Source organism: Paramacrobiotus metropolitanus, unplaced genomic scaffold, assembly GCF_019649055.1.
Source record: "Paramacrobiotus metropolitanus isolate TYO unplaced genomic scaffold, Prichtersi_v1.0 Parri_scaffold0000032, whole genome shotgun sequence".
NCBI lineage: Eukaryota > Metazoa > Tardigrada > Eutardigrada > Parachela > Macrobiotidae > Paramacrobiotus > Paramacrobiotus metropolitanus.
The window spans coordinates 251937-266132 of record NW_026570252.1 but is presented as its reverse complement, the minus strand read 5'-3'; the positions used below and the strand labels follow the sequence as shown (position 1 = coordinate 266132).

At 42.8% G+C, this 14196-nt stretch overlaps 1 protein-coding gene across 1 annotated transcript; it reads right to left on the bottom strand.

Moving 5' to 3' along the window:
* Positions 1-8959: 8959 nt before the first annotated feature.
* Positions 8960-11347, bottom strand: LOC129588890 (DNA-dependent metalloprotease SPRTN-like). Its single transcript, XM_055483306.1, has 3 exons — positions 11102-11347; positions 9120-9628; positions 8960-9066 (listed from the first exon to the last, which is right to left on the bottom strand). Exons 1-3 carry the CDS (start codon positions 11323-11325, stop codon positions 8960-8962), a joined length of 840 nt encoding a protein of 279 aa, XP_055339281.1. The 5' UTR covers positions 11326-11347.
* Between the last annotated feature and the right edge of the window lie 2849 nt (positions 11348-14196).

The window sequence follows — 14196 nt, the reverse complement described above, 5'->3', positions numbered from 1 at the left end:
CAAACGCGAATTGTGCCGGCAAAAAGTACCAAATTCGAGTACTTGTTCGGTGAGTTTCGCTCTCGCACACTCCCTAGCACTTTTGTCACTCCTTTAATGTATTACGTAGCCAAACGGTTTGTACATACCGGTAATGGCGTGAAAAGAGTACAATTTATGCTGTCAGATATCTCACAACATTTCATTTTGTAGGAAGTTTTTTTACAATCCAGGAAGGTAGTGTTGTTCGTAGGCAAGGTTTTAGAAACATAGGTGTTGGTCCGTTTGCTGCTCGTGAGTTTTTGCGGCTTTGACGCATCGAAAACTGCAATCAAAATGTGCGAAAAGATTACTTTTTTTTAGCAAATTTTATTCGTTTGCCGGGAACGTTCGGCCATTTCCAGCTGGCGCGAGGTCGTGCGGACCTGCTCCAAAAAGCCAAAGACGGGCATGCATGTAATGTATAATGTATAGAATGTATCCGTACGTATAACAGTAGTGCAGACGCTGGATATGTAAGTTAACTGTGGAGCTCACGTACTGGTCTACAAATACTTTTGTGAATTAAATTATTGATTAACAGATATATTTAAATCAGATAGATCATCCGTGCATGCAGCCATAATTTAATAGACCTTCAGGAGCGCTGTAAGGCTTACTTGTGGGTTTTGTGGTTGCGTAGGGAGTGCAGCGTGTCTCGGTAGCCAGCTGGTGTCCCAGTGCATCATAACCAACCGTAACATCGCAGAGCCGCGGATAACGGAAGCCCGGCCGGTAGGATGCTGCAAAAGCGACGCCAGCCTAGCTCCCGGCCTCCCGTTATCCGCGGTTTATCGGGCAAGCGCCAACAATTGCACGTGGGCATCGCTGGCGGAAGGCTGCCAAGTGAATTTCCGAGTAGGTTACACTTACTGGCAGATTGCCGTCGAGATAAAGCTGCATGGTAACGAAAGTTGAAATATCCTTTTTAACGGCATCATTGGCGACATTTTATCTGGTAACAGGCAGTTTGATGCGGCTCTGGGGGCGTCAGTTCAGCATTGCTGTGCACCTTTTATAATACATACCTGTACGCAAGAACTGTCTGTTGACTATATGCCTCAAGGGTCTTCTTGTCAAAGTTTTGAGCGGGTAATCAATCCCCTACGAAGCTTAGCATGGCAATTCCGTATAGTGTTTGTGTACGGATAGCGTTTTGATCGCCAGTTTCAAGGTACTGCAATGAGGGAGCACTAATAAAATGTTTTAAAAATACTGTGTGCTTTTTGATTTATTTTTACCCCCACATTCTTCTACAATTCACAACATTTTCCTTGAAAGAACATAAATATTAAGAAGGCACTACCGAAAAACCGATGTTGTTTTAGTCTTTAATGTTATTGGACAGATTTGTTTTGCCTGTCGTTTTACGGTGCTGTTAGCCACGTCAGTGAATATTATGATGTTGTTTCTTTCATCCAGATACCTGTGCACAACGAACTGTTCAACCTTCGGCAAGGAAAAGTAAAAGAGATGCCAATCAAAATCAATGAAGTGCTCTGTTGTTTGGCGTACATTTCCACGTTAAACTTACCAACCCTATGCAACGGCATATTTTCGCTGTATTTTATCAAAAGAAAAACAACCACCTGAAGCGACAAGTTATCTGAGAATTTTTGTCTGGCTAATATATTTGATGGCACTGTCGCGCCGTTGAGTTGGGTTCCAGTAAATTGCTAACAAATAATTAGGATTGGCTCAATTAATCTCAATTAGGCAAATAATGTCCAACTGAAAAATACGGTATCGTGTCAAAATTCTGACGGAATCTAAAGTTGCATGTATTAAGAGTCACTAGTCACACTTAATTTATCGTTGGCGGCACGTGTTTTCCTTTATAATTCGCTACTGTCAGCGCTCACCTTTATAAAAATATTCTAGCCATTTTTTGCCGGTACTATACAAACACCCGGAGTCCTGAAATCTTCAGAAATAATTTTATCATTAGTTTTTATTTATTTTATTGTAAAAATTTAGAAGGATTTCTGGCGGTGTAAACTGTACAATGATACCGGGATCGGAGAACTATGTTCGACCAGCGTATATTGCATAATTCGTGGAGCGGTGAGTACTTTCTTAAACTACAGTACCTTCAACATTGCTCGCCGAGACTGATAACCTCAGCAGCTCATTTGTCAAAATAAATTACCTGTATGTGTTGCAGAAAGCGAAACACGATGGTACGTTGTACGGTCATTAGCTGCTGAAAACATTGAGAAAAGCAGCCGCAGGTTATATCGCTCAACAGCCAGCAGTTTACATTACATGTATATACGAGAACAATTCATTATGGACGTTAAAACTAATGTGTTCACTCGCTCTAAAGCTTTTCAACAGACCAGTTCGTTCAGCGATCAGTAAAAAACGAGGAAAATATAGTCATTTAAAATGCATTTGCTGTAACTGCAAGTATCAAATTTACGCCGGTTTTCTAAGCCAAGCTAACGCCCGGCACAAGCTCCAGCTTTCACTCATCTTCACCGCAATGCTATCAAGCTGGCTACGTACATTGTCTCGTTCTTTCTTTCTACCGTCGTTCATTACACCAATTTTATGCCAGCTATGAGGATCCGCGATCCAGTCTTTCGCGACGTCTTGCGCTGGAATAATGTAATTATGTCATCCCTGCGTAAGACATTTCGAAAGAATCCGCGGACGGCCAGCAGTGGCAAAGAATTAGTGAAGAAAGGCTTCTACAACCTTGTGTGATTTCATCCGAGACACGTGATCCGCAGTCCTTCTGAACAATGCTGATTAAGACATAAATCCGTTTGAAAACACCATATGCAAAACGTTATTTCAACTTTATGAATTTTTGATTATAATTAGGTTATTATGTTTCTCAAACGGTACCGCGCAAATACCTATTAATTTTTGCTTGCAGTTTGTTTATTGGAAGTTTGTACAAAGGTACAACGTTTCGTTAGGGCAAATAATAATCCTTAAACAACAACCATGTGGTAATTAGTGATTCAAAACTCGTACGCGTGTCTGAATTAGTGCGACACATTTGACGAACAGAGCGGTTTTTGGCACAACTACCGAAAAACAACGGCTTCATCCTAGGACCAAAATTGGCGGTTTTAGCATTGAAATTTTGGTCCGCTGGTCTACCGAACCGACTTTAAGATCGAACAAGAAAAATTGCTCCGAATTTTAAATTTTTTACATTCTGCAAATACTTCAGAATAGCATAAATTTTGTTATGTACCGGGTGGCTGAACAAAATGGCCGTCTGATTTACCAAGGTTTGCTGGGTCAGTCCAATGTCTGATTGGCAGCATGTCTGTTTCATTCGAAAGAGCAATCTTCGCAACATGCAAAATGTAAGTAAACCTGGCCTTATGTAAAGATCTAACTTAACAGTAAATTTATTTTGGAAAATTAGGTGGAGTTGGGGGATGTACCGGAAACAAAAATTCAAAATCCCCTATTCCTAAATTAAAAACTGCTGTTAATCAGCGCAGTAGATCGCAGTATTTTACATTACGGTCATTGGTACAGCAGTTGTCCTCTGTTTTATTGTGCGTTCGTTCAGGAGACGAGCGAACTGTTGCCACGCACATGGAATTCTCGTGAAAACGGCAAGTACAAAGTCTGGAAATTGATTCATTACTTTATTTACTAATGCAAGCAGTACGGATCTTAATCAATGTAGTTTCTGCAGGAACAGGGAATTAGCTACACATTTCAATTGAACCAACATTTGCTGTTGCGCTCTGGCAGCAGCAAATGCGCTGCCTGCATAGCACATCCGGCGCGAGCCCCAGGTCAGCATTTATTTTAAAAATTAAAATAAAAACCCATCCTCTAGATAGAACACAAGAAAAAGCTCAAAGGGCTCCTACGGGAACGAAATGGCTCAAGATTCTGAGTTTTGGGAGCTGGGACACGATAAATTTTTACAAAATTTCTTTTCACCCCATTGCTTACGAGCATGTCTTAATTTGTTTTAACGAACTTTGTTGTTTGTAGTAGTCCGTAAAATTCTCTATCGAATGAGTGTAAGCATGTTACGGTGCGACGAATGGTTAGGGAGTAGTAAACCAAACGATGGAGACGGCCATTTTGTTCAGTCACCGTAGGTATGTAGTCACCGTAGGTCGGGGTAGGTTTCAACCGTGTCAATCGCAGCTGTATTCTTTTTCAGAAATCACCGTCAACTGAACTTTGGCGCGTTAAGAAGCCTTCGCTGTCCACGACACCCACACCAGTGCCGGCTCTTTTAGGGAAGTTACTGGGTGCAGATCTATCTTTATTCGCCTGTGGTACAATGTATCATTATTTAATAAAAAAAATCACAGTTTTACAACATTAAAACATAGTTTAACTTTTCTGCTCCTTCCATTGTTCCCAAAACTGAGGTCGCGTTCCCCCGCTGTATCGCACTGTCACTATCACTATTATCGCCAACGACGATCTTTGGCGTAGAAATTCATGGGAACTCTTCTCCCCTGTAGGCTGTTCTAGTCGTTTGCCCAGTTCTTTGATAATGGCGATGGCGGCCGGACCCCAGGGGCCCATTGGTGCAAAAGCTATCGGAGCAAAGATATACCTGCCGAACAAGTACTCGTACGCAAACAGCTGCGCCTTTTTTTCTTCCGCTTCCACCGCAGCTGCAGCCTGCGTTTGCCGCCGTAGATTTCATATGGGAAGGCGCAATAGTATCCCCACTGACACAAGTGACATCCCATGCTTAGCACATCCCTCTCTGCGGTGCAGATACATGGCATACAATTTGCGTTTATCCACGAAAAATTTGGCTTCCATGCGCTCCGAAACACATTTTTGCATTGTTGTATGCTACTGCCAAAAGATTTGCACTGTAGCCGCTAGGCGACCTTTTAGATCCGCTCCCTATCGGAAATCGCACACGTTACCTGGACAAAGCGAGCAGCGTGTGGGTACCTTTTCCGTACATCACACTCTGGAAGTAGTTCAAGTTCGTCTAGCGGCTACTTTACCTATTTGTTTTACAACTTTAATCGGTTTGAAGATCGAAATGCTATTCGTTATGCCACAACTTCGCAACAGAACTCGTACACAAACATATTTTTTTTTGCGCACGAGCGTTGGACATCATTCTAAACAGGATGAAAGTATGCACATCAAAACTTATTTAAATACAAGTCAGACAAAATTTCCGGTTACTTCCCAAAAATTTAACAGACATAAAATTTATTACTGTCGCTCTAAATGTAGCACATCCCGGTTTCCGTGTAGTCTAATCAATGAAGAGATGGCTCTTATCTCGCTGCAGCAGAAGCGAGGAGCTTGTTCGTGATCTCCATGGCGAAGTCATTGAATTCCAGAGTGCAGGAAACCACTAGGAGAACAAACACCGCCACAATTATCCCCGAAATAACGTAAAGGAGAATCTGGCCAACGTCCCAAGGACCGCCTACTCCCGGTTAGCATATCCCACAGCCAATGGGAGGACGACGGCTCGGCATCGGTGTATTTTCCATCCGGCAGATCGGCGGCAGAGCACGAAAAATCCGCGCTCGCCGGCGACGGTAATCGTTCCGCAATCGTTTCCAGCGTTGCACTACAATCAACAGACACCGGATTAGTTCGTCAACGGGTCCTTCAGAATGCACATCATGAACAGTAGATAAGTGGATATTCGGAAGAAAGTCTTTCGATTGGAAAAGGTTTTCAATATAATTAAATGATTTCACTAAGGAAAACACATCCCATTCTCCGAATGGTCCACACGAAAATTAAGTGTTACGTCTGCGTGAGTAAATATTATATCTGTTAGCGAAAGAGATTCTGAATTAGGAAGCGAAAACCATAGCAGCACAAATTCTTGCATAACTGGCTAAATTAATTACATGCAGTAAAAATGAGTAATAGCCTAATTAACCGTATAAATTATTGTGATTTTGTGTTATACTCGAAGTTTCAAAACGATCGTCTATGACGGTATTCGTAGCGGTCACAGTGATCGCAATAGCGATATTGCACCTACGACGACCTTCTTTCGGCATGTCCTACTGCTGAACCAGACTCACCGAATTTCTAATAAGACTTGAAGACTTTGGTAAGCCACATCAGTCGCAGTGCCAGACTTGGGATTATAGTACGACGGAGGCACAGGGCTTTGCAATGAATCCTGTGGGGCAATTGCGGGAGATTCCGATTGTCCCGTCCCGACGTTCCAAAGAATGCACAATGCAATACCAACCGTCCAGCGCAGTGCGACGGTCATTTTTAAGATTCCCTAAAAACACATCAAAATGTGTCTGTCGTCTCATGCACGCTGCATTAAAATTTAAAACACAGCCGTACCTTATCTAAAAGTACATCAATATGTGTTTGTCGTCTTATGCACATTAAAAGTTTAAACATAAAACAAATAAACACAGCCGTACCTTATAATCAATTAATTCGACGTTTTTTTTTAAAGACGGCCAGGCTAACATACTCAGTAATTCTTTAACCTAATGGTAGTTCGAGCCGTCTTACAGAGTTTCGTAAATTTGTTGAAGAGTACATTCATGGAAGCACTGAAATAAATTCCTGCGACGTTGATTTGAGGTCAAAATGTTGACCGCGCTCCACTTGCGTTGTTCATAGCTTTGCAACGCCGATGCAACCGGTTAGGTTCGGGGGTTGGCGGCTTTCCTGCACAATAGTTAGACTGTTATGCGGAAAACGGATCCACCTGGCCTTTTCACGTTGAATGTGACAGGATACAAATGCTTTGTTCGAGTAATAATCAGTCTGGGCCATTTATAGTACCGTTTTCTCGTTCACTCATCACTCTTCAACGCAGTAAAATGGACTGCCTAGGCACAGGTCAGCAGTTTTTTTCTTAAATTTGCTACATTACAGTGATACTGCCAAATTTTTTATCACTGCAGATACTACACTGCTTATCAGTACTCTGATCACTAAACCACTAGAATCCTTTTGGCGTTAATTTGAACTGTAATACCAATTTGACGACTCGAGATTATGGATGCACGCGGTGTAATGCTGTGCGTTTCGCTTCTCTTTGTGCTCGTATCGCTGTCGCACGGGTCCATTTACGAGCCGTACATTGTTCTGCCGGCGGAGAACACGGGCTCCCACAACGCTGCAACCGTGATCGGAATATGGAAATCCTCATCGATATTGTCAGAAACATCAGGTCTTTCCTGAGCCCTTATTTTGTAGTTAGTATAATGCAATCAGGGTGAGTTGCGGCTTTTATATCTGTATGAATGTTGTTGTCTGCAGTATACAGAGGATGACTGAACTGGCTGAACCACGGTGCGGATGTACAGCAAATTCCTGCCCACACAGCCCTCGTGTACTATCTCCACCACCCAGACGAGGCTCGCCCAACACAGCTAATTCCAGTTGGAATGGCACCACAACACTGCCGTATAACGGCATCTGGTACCAGCTTTTGGGAGTACGCAGTACTGCAGAAGCCGGGACTTTGTCGTTCGTAACTATGGTCATTGCTACGGGAAGTCTGTCCATAATCCTCTTAGCAGGCCTTCTAGCCATAATCCACAAAATACTTCAGCGCGCCGGCTCTGGGTTCAGCCGCTTTATCGCCCTTCTGTTTAGCGTGCCATGGGGAATCATCATCGCGACATTGGCCGTCATGGCTTTCGTGTCCCAATACGTGCCCTTTTTCGTAATTAGTAACTAGTAAGTGAGATTCCGCTGTTAATACCGTAGTTAGTGGTGTTCATGTGGAAAAGTGCATGCGCAACGAAGGGTATCGTACGGTTTTTAGCTGAACAGATACGGAGCCACATTTGGTTTCAAGTGTGAATTTTTCTTATCTCCCATAACTAGTGCCTGTATGGTTGACCTGGAAAACAATGGATAGCATAACATTGGCAATCCACAACAAATTGCCAATCACAATGCTAGGAGCATGAATATTGCAGATCCCAGTGTTCTACAATATCGAAAGTCATTTAATTATATATGCAAGCTCCAATATTTCTAGTCTAGTTACCTCCTGTGGGCGCTTATGATGTAGCATTATTTATGTATTTCTGCCTCTACACCGGATTATTCGATTGTTTTTTTTGCAACTGAAGCATTTCCTGCAAACATCAAAAATTGAAGGCTCATAAAAGAAGTAAACGAAATCACAGACAATTCCAAATCAATACAAACCAAAACAAAAAAACCAAGCTCTTTCAACCGTCATCGTCTCTATAGCGACAGCGGTCACAGCCATAAAAATTTTACAACAGAACAACAAAATATTTACCGGTACATTCTTTCAACTTCGGTAGGTAAATTTTTAAAGTACCATCCATCGAACGAACTTATGAGGCAGAACTAAAAACACGACTGAAATGGCTAGCAATGCTGGTGATGAATTGATGATATTGCGGCCTTTAAATTCATTTTTCTGATGGGCGACGATATCAGAATTTTGTACGCGGTGTTTCAGACTGTTCTCGATGAAATCTCATGGCTGCCGCATATCTACTAAGACGGCTAAGACGATGAAAGTACTGAGGCTGGATATCCTTCCGGTAATGGGGTTTCGGACGGAGGCGCCAGAAATTCATAACCGAATGCAGATGCAGAACCTAAAACCGGAGGTATAGAAGCCCACCAGAAAGCTTCTACCGGTGGAACAGAAAACAGCACTGGGGCTTCGTAATGGGGAAGGGTAGGTGGAGCGGGAAATGCAAATGAGGGCGTTGAAAATCCATAATCTGCCCCTGGGAATGTGGCTGCAATTGGAGCTCCATAAAACGCTAGTGAAGGAGCTGCAGCTCGAGGTACCGGCGCGCCGTAATACGCAAGCGCTGGAGCTGCAACTAAAGGTACCGGAGCTCCGTAATACGCTGTTAGAGGAGCTGCCACTGGAGGCACCGCAGCTGCATAAGGCACTGGAAATGGAGCTGCAACTGAGGGCATTGGAGTCCCATAGTACGCTGGTGAAGAAGCTGCAGTTGGATGGCCCACAGATTTAAAAGACGCTGGTGGTGCTGCTGAGGAAGGCACTATGAATCCATAAATTTCCGCCACTGAAGGAGGAGCCACTGGAAGAGATGCAGGCAATGCGACAGTGGGAGCCTGCATAGAAGGAGAACTTGAAACTTTTGCTGATTTTGATCCCATGAAGCTACACGGTGAAGGTCCGAACGTCCCGCATGGTTCATAGAACTCATTGACCTCATCCTCGAGATTGTTTGGTGTCCCGCTAGTGTACCCTTCCGGCTCCCTGATTTTGATAAACACTCCATTACACGTTGCAGCGTGATCGGCCCACCAATAATCAGCAGGACTTGGTGGAAGATTGCGCGCACGCCTGAAGTACCCGTATTCCGGTACTTCGTACTGGCAACGACCGTTGCAGCGCCATTCGTGCTGCAGGTAATAATCCACTTCGTCATAAAAAGTATGTCCGATCATGATGTTGGCGCCGGTCAGCTTATTGATTCGAAGCATTTGCTCATCGAAATTTTTTCCATGACTCTCAGGGTCACGTTTGTTCATAATGGAGAGATAAGCATGAATCATCTCGTGCAGCAAGGTCTCAACCAGGTCTTTTCGCGGACGGAACTTCAGCAATGGTTCACTTAGCGCGATCAAACGGCTCTCATCTTTCTGTTGGTATCGGAAGGCCCCAGCCAGTCTATAAAAATGTGGGGTTTTAATAGGCTACAGCCACTGCACATGTCGGTATGCTTCCGCAGATTTACACGAATTAAAATGATTAAATTTTAAACATTGAAAAAACACTCATAATCGTTATAAAACTTGGAATTTTTAAAGCAAAACGGAAAATATTCTGAGCAAACCCACATTTTTAAATAAACGGTAAACAGTCTACGGTGGTGTTGTTCAAAGTAAGCCGAAATACTTGCACCATAGTAGACGAAAAAAAACTATCAATCTTGCTTGCACTGTATTGTCACAGGTCTGTGGAATGTTTCAGTGACCGCGCAGTCACGCGGGTTATGGGCAACTTTCAGATCAAAGTCACCAACGGGAAGTGCGATGTATGTGAGAACGCTACAAAGTGCTATGTATGCTGTTTTGGTAGAAGTTGCTTTTCAAATGGTCGGCCTGTTTTATCTCAGCCGCCCCTTTGCCTTTGCAGTTACAGTTGCCTTTTCCAAACTTTGATTTACCTTTCTTCTTGCCGCCGTGAAAACCTTAGCCCTTGACTTCGCCGCCTAATAATAAAAACCGTTTCGAAAGCCATTGCCGCTAATTACTGTAAGAAGCCGAGCCACTGTTAACCGGTTACCCTTTCAAGACTTTTCACTTGCTCTGCTTGCCTTTTTTTCACAATCACAGCAGGTTTTGTACATAGGTAGCTCACCGTAGCGCCGGCGCACACATGAAAATTCACAGATATTTATATTTATACATATTTATAATTCAGTTTGTTTTCTAGGAATTTGAATGATAAATTGCTGTAAATATATAGATATGTGTAAATTTGATACTTGCACAGCTATGTCCAACTATGTATAACTTGCTTTGTATAACTATATATAACTTGCTATGTACAACTATAGCTATGCATTATGTATACCTGCACTGTGATTATAAAAACGTTTTAATGCAGAAAACAGCAAGTGAAAAGTCTTGAAAGGATAATGTGTCAAAAGTAGTTCGATTTTTTTACGGTTAATTACCGGCCAAGGCTGTCGAAAGGCCCAGGCTCAAACTCTGATCCTGACCACTCAAACTCTGACTCTGACTGCTCTAACTGTGACTCTGACCGCTCAAAGTCTGACTCTGATTCTGAAGGTTTACTGTTTTGCAACGGTAGATTAGGACGGCGAAGGCAAAGGCTAAGGTTTTCACGGCGGCAAAGGTAAAGAAAAAGTTGGAAAAGGCAAACTGAAACGGCAAAAGCAGGCCGACCGCTCTTAAACCTCTAACACGGCTCAATACTAAATGCATTATGCATATCACACATAGATTACGATACACGTATAGATACTTATACAGAGTATACTTGGATACGTATAATAATTATATTATAATTACATAATAATTACATAATAATTATATAATAATTACATATAATAATTATATAATAATTATAGTATACTGAATAATGAAGAAAACGTCAGCAGTTACTGCAACTTACTGCATCAGCCGCTTGGTCCACTCCAAATCCACATTGCGGATAGCATTGCAAAAGTAGTCGCGATTAAACTGTCGAAACAAAGCATGGATGTCTGGATTCGGGTCCACCAGCTCCCATAGTTCATCCACAGGCGACAGTTTCAGGTTGTATGCAGAATCAGTTTTCAGTTTCTTCGCGCTACGCTGTTCGGGTGTAGAGGGACGACGTAATTCAGTGTACAGCATGCGAATTTCGGATAGTACTGGGACCGATTCTACATTTTCTTGGCTTTGAGGAGCATCCTGACATTTGTCCTGCACAACAGCGCACTAGTAATTGGAGGCTGTGGAGCCAAAACGCAAGAACCGTGCTAAATGCCCATATTCTCGGTTTACATTAACGAGAAGTTGCAAACCGTAAATACGATGAGACACGGGAACGCTGACGAGAGACTGCGAAGCACACGCTCACTTGTGTATTTCGTACATTGTTTCAGACTCCAGAATGCTATGAGGATTGCCCTTCTTTTATCGCAGTACTAGCAGCGAAAAAAGGAAGATTTCGCAGACAAATATATCAAATAATTTACTGCTACCGTTATGCGCGCACTCGGCTATAAAACGCTGGAGCACTAACAGCTAAACAGATTAAATATTGGTTGGACTAAGGAGTAATTCAGTAACCATGGCCAAGCGAACTGGTGACAAGTACTTCTATTGCAAAGAAACCAGACAAAAACGGGGTCCCCGACAATAGTTACCTGAAGTACAGCATCCCTCATACGTTTTGGGGCTCTGAAAAAGATCAGCAATTGACATCCAACAAATTTCAAGCATAGAAATTCTGTTGAAAACTCGTGCAGAATGCTTGCATAATATGCAGAAACGAGTGTCTGGCAGCAGTTACAAGATATCAAGTTGAAACAAACTTACCTGAACGGGTTCGCCATCATGTAGTCTTCCGACTGACTTGCCCCGATTCTGATAGCAGACAAACAATAATCAGTGGCTTGAAATTAGAAGAGAGAGGGTGATACAGCAGGCATCCGCCATCGATCGTGTGTAGTCTTACCTTTTTTACGAAAAATGAGTCGAATGCTGATCGAGAGAACCACTGCTGTTCAGAGCGATGAAGAATCGGTAATGAAACGCGTTCGATCTTGAATCTCACTAGACACTCAACCTCCATCCACACTGACTATGCGATTATACAAATGCTGTCTCTTAAACGTTGAAATGTGCACGGGTGAAAACTGTAAGCAAGAACACTTTCGTGAAGCAAACAAGTCCACAACTTTTACTCTGGATATCAACTTCCGTCTTCAGGCTGGTCTGCTAGTGCGAAACACCGTGCATGTTTGTTCTTGCTAGGACGAGAAGACAGGCCAGTTCCGCTGGGCGGTTGGATCATCTGACGAGTTTATTGATTATTTTTCTTGGACACTCCTTCGCCCCGCAACGCTTACACTTCATAATGTTATAGGTAGACTTTATTCCATTGTTTTTAGTGCAATGAGCTTTTAGAATGTTTTTTAGCCCGAATCTGACTCAACAGGAGAAAGGCTCCAAAGTTTGGCCGGGGCTTGCAAAACGAGTTGAGGGACACCAAAGTGGATTGGTTACCTATACCGGAGTCGAGAGCAAGCGGAACAAGCGGAACACCGTTTGGACAGATCGCAAGTCTGTTTTTTTCAGGCCGTCGCTAACATAGGTTATTATTTAAACATGTAAAACGCCACATGGAAGGCGGTTACCGGTTGCTCACAATGTAATGTTTGAGTTAGCGGTTGTTGAGAGACGCCAGTCTGAATATAGAAAGAATTCTGCTGGGAGTGCTGCTGGGAGTGCGCGCGGGTGGGTATATATAGACCGAGTTCCTTGTCGTTGGATGTGTAATCATCATTAAGATCGCTGTCGCCCTCTGGAAAGAATCATGCCAAAGTCATGCCCGTTCATGTAGGTACGATATTTTTCGTTCAGTTGGTCATGAGGATCATTGTGTTCTTCGCCTTGGTATTCCGCTAGGTCACAGCCTTCTTCTATTGACCACGCGATTCTACTAGCCAATGCTGTGACTCACTTTGTATATGACAATACCAGAGAAAATTGTTGCCAAATCACTTGTATGTTGCTGTTAATTTTTACTAACTGAATCGATTTGATTACTTTTGCTAGCAAATTGTCGATTGAATATGGTGAGCAATAGCATCATTCGAGTTATTGAATCAGGGGATTTATATGATTTATATCAGATACCTTTTTCGCAGCTAGGAAAGGCTTTAACCTTTATTAAAGGCGTAGTAAAATCAATAGTATAAATAGTAAAATCGGGTGACTCTCCCGCCTCTCCGCAATAAAAGTCCCGTGACAACAGACAATTACAACAAGAAGTCTGCAAACGGTAACCCTTTAGGCCAATTTAAGACCTAGAGGATCCGCATGGGATAGCTAAGTTTCCGGTCATCCGTGGCGTTTCAGAAACCACTCTATAGCGTTACTGAATTAAAAAACCGGAAAAAATACACAGAACTATAATTAGTTATTCCGCGCTTTGGTCGTGGTGCAGAGGATCGGGAACAAAAACAACCAGACTCATTTGCAAGGCATACGCGTATGTGACCGCGGGAAAAATTTAGCTGGATATCTTTTAATCGCTCCACCTGACGTTTCGGTCGGTTATACAGGTACCACCACATTAAAACCATCCCGCAGAATTTCCTTTTGTTGCACACCCATTCAAACATTCTAACTTTCCAATGCAACCATTTCAACCACCTTCCGTTTTTACCCTATTAAGAGCTGCGCTCCGGTCTACCAATGCACAGTTTGGTGTATTTTCCTAGTCCAATATTTTATACTCGTACGTAATAATACTCGTACCATACGAACAGAACTGCATTCTTTTGGCCACTGCGGCACTATACCAAGCAGTCACACAATAAAACTGAGCAAACAGCCGACAAGCATAAAGCTCTAAAAACCAAACTTCAGTCCCTGCAGCGCCTGCGCGAAAAGGCAGCTCCATGCTGTAATTATTAGTACAGAGTACGTACGTACATATATCGTACAGATATATGTACGTACGGCCTCTGTAGATATCGTACGCCGCATAAAATG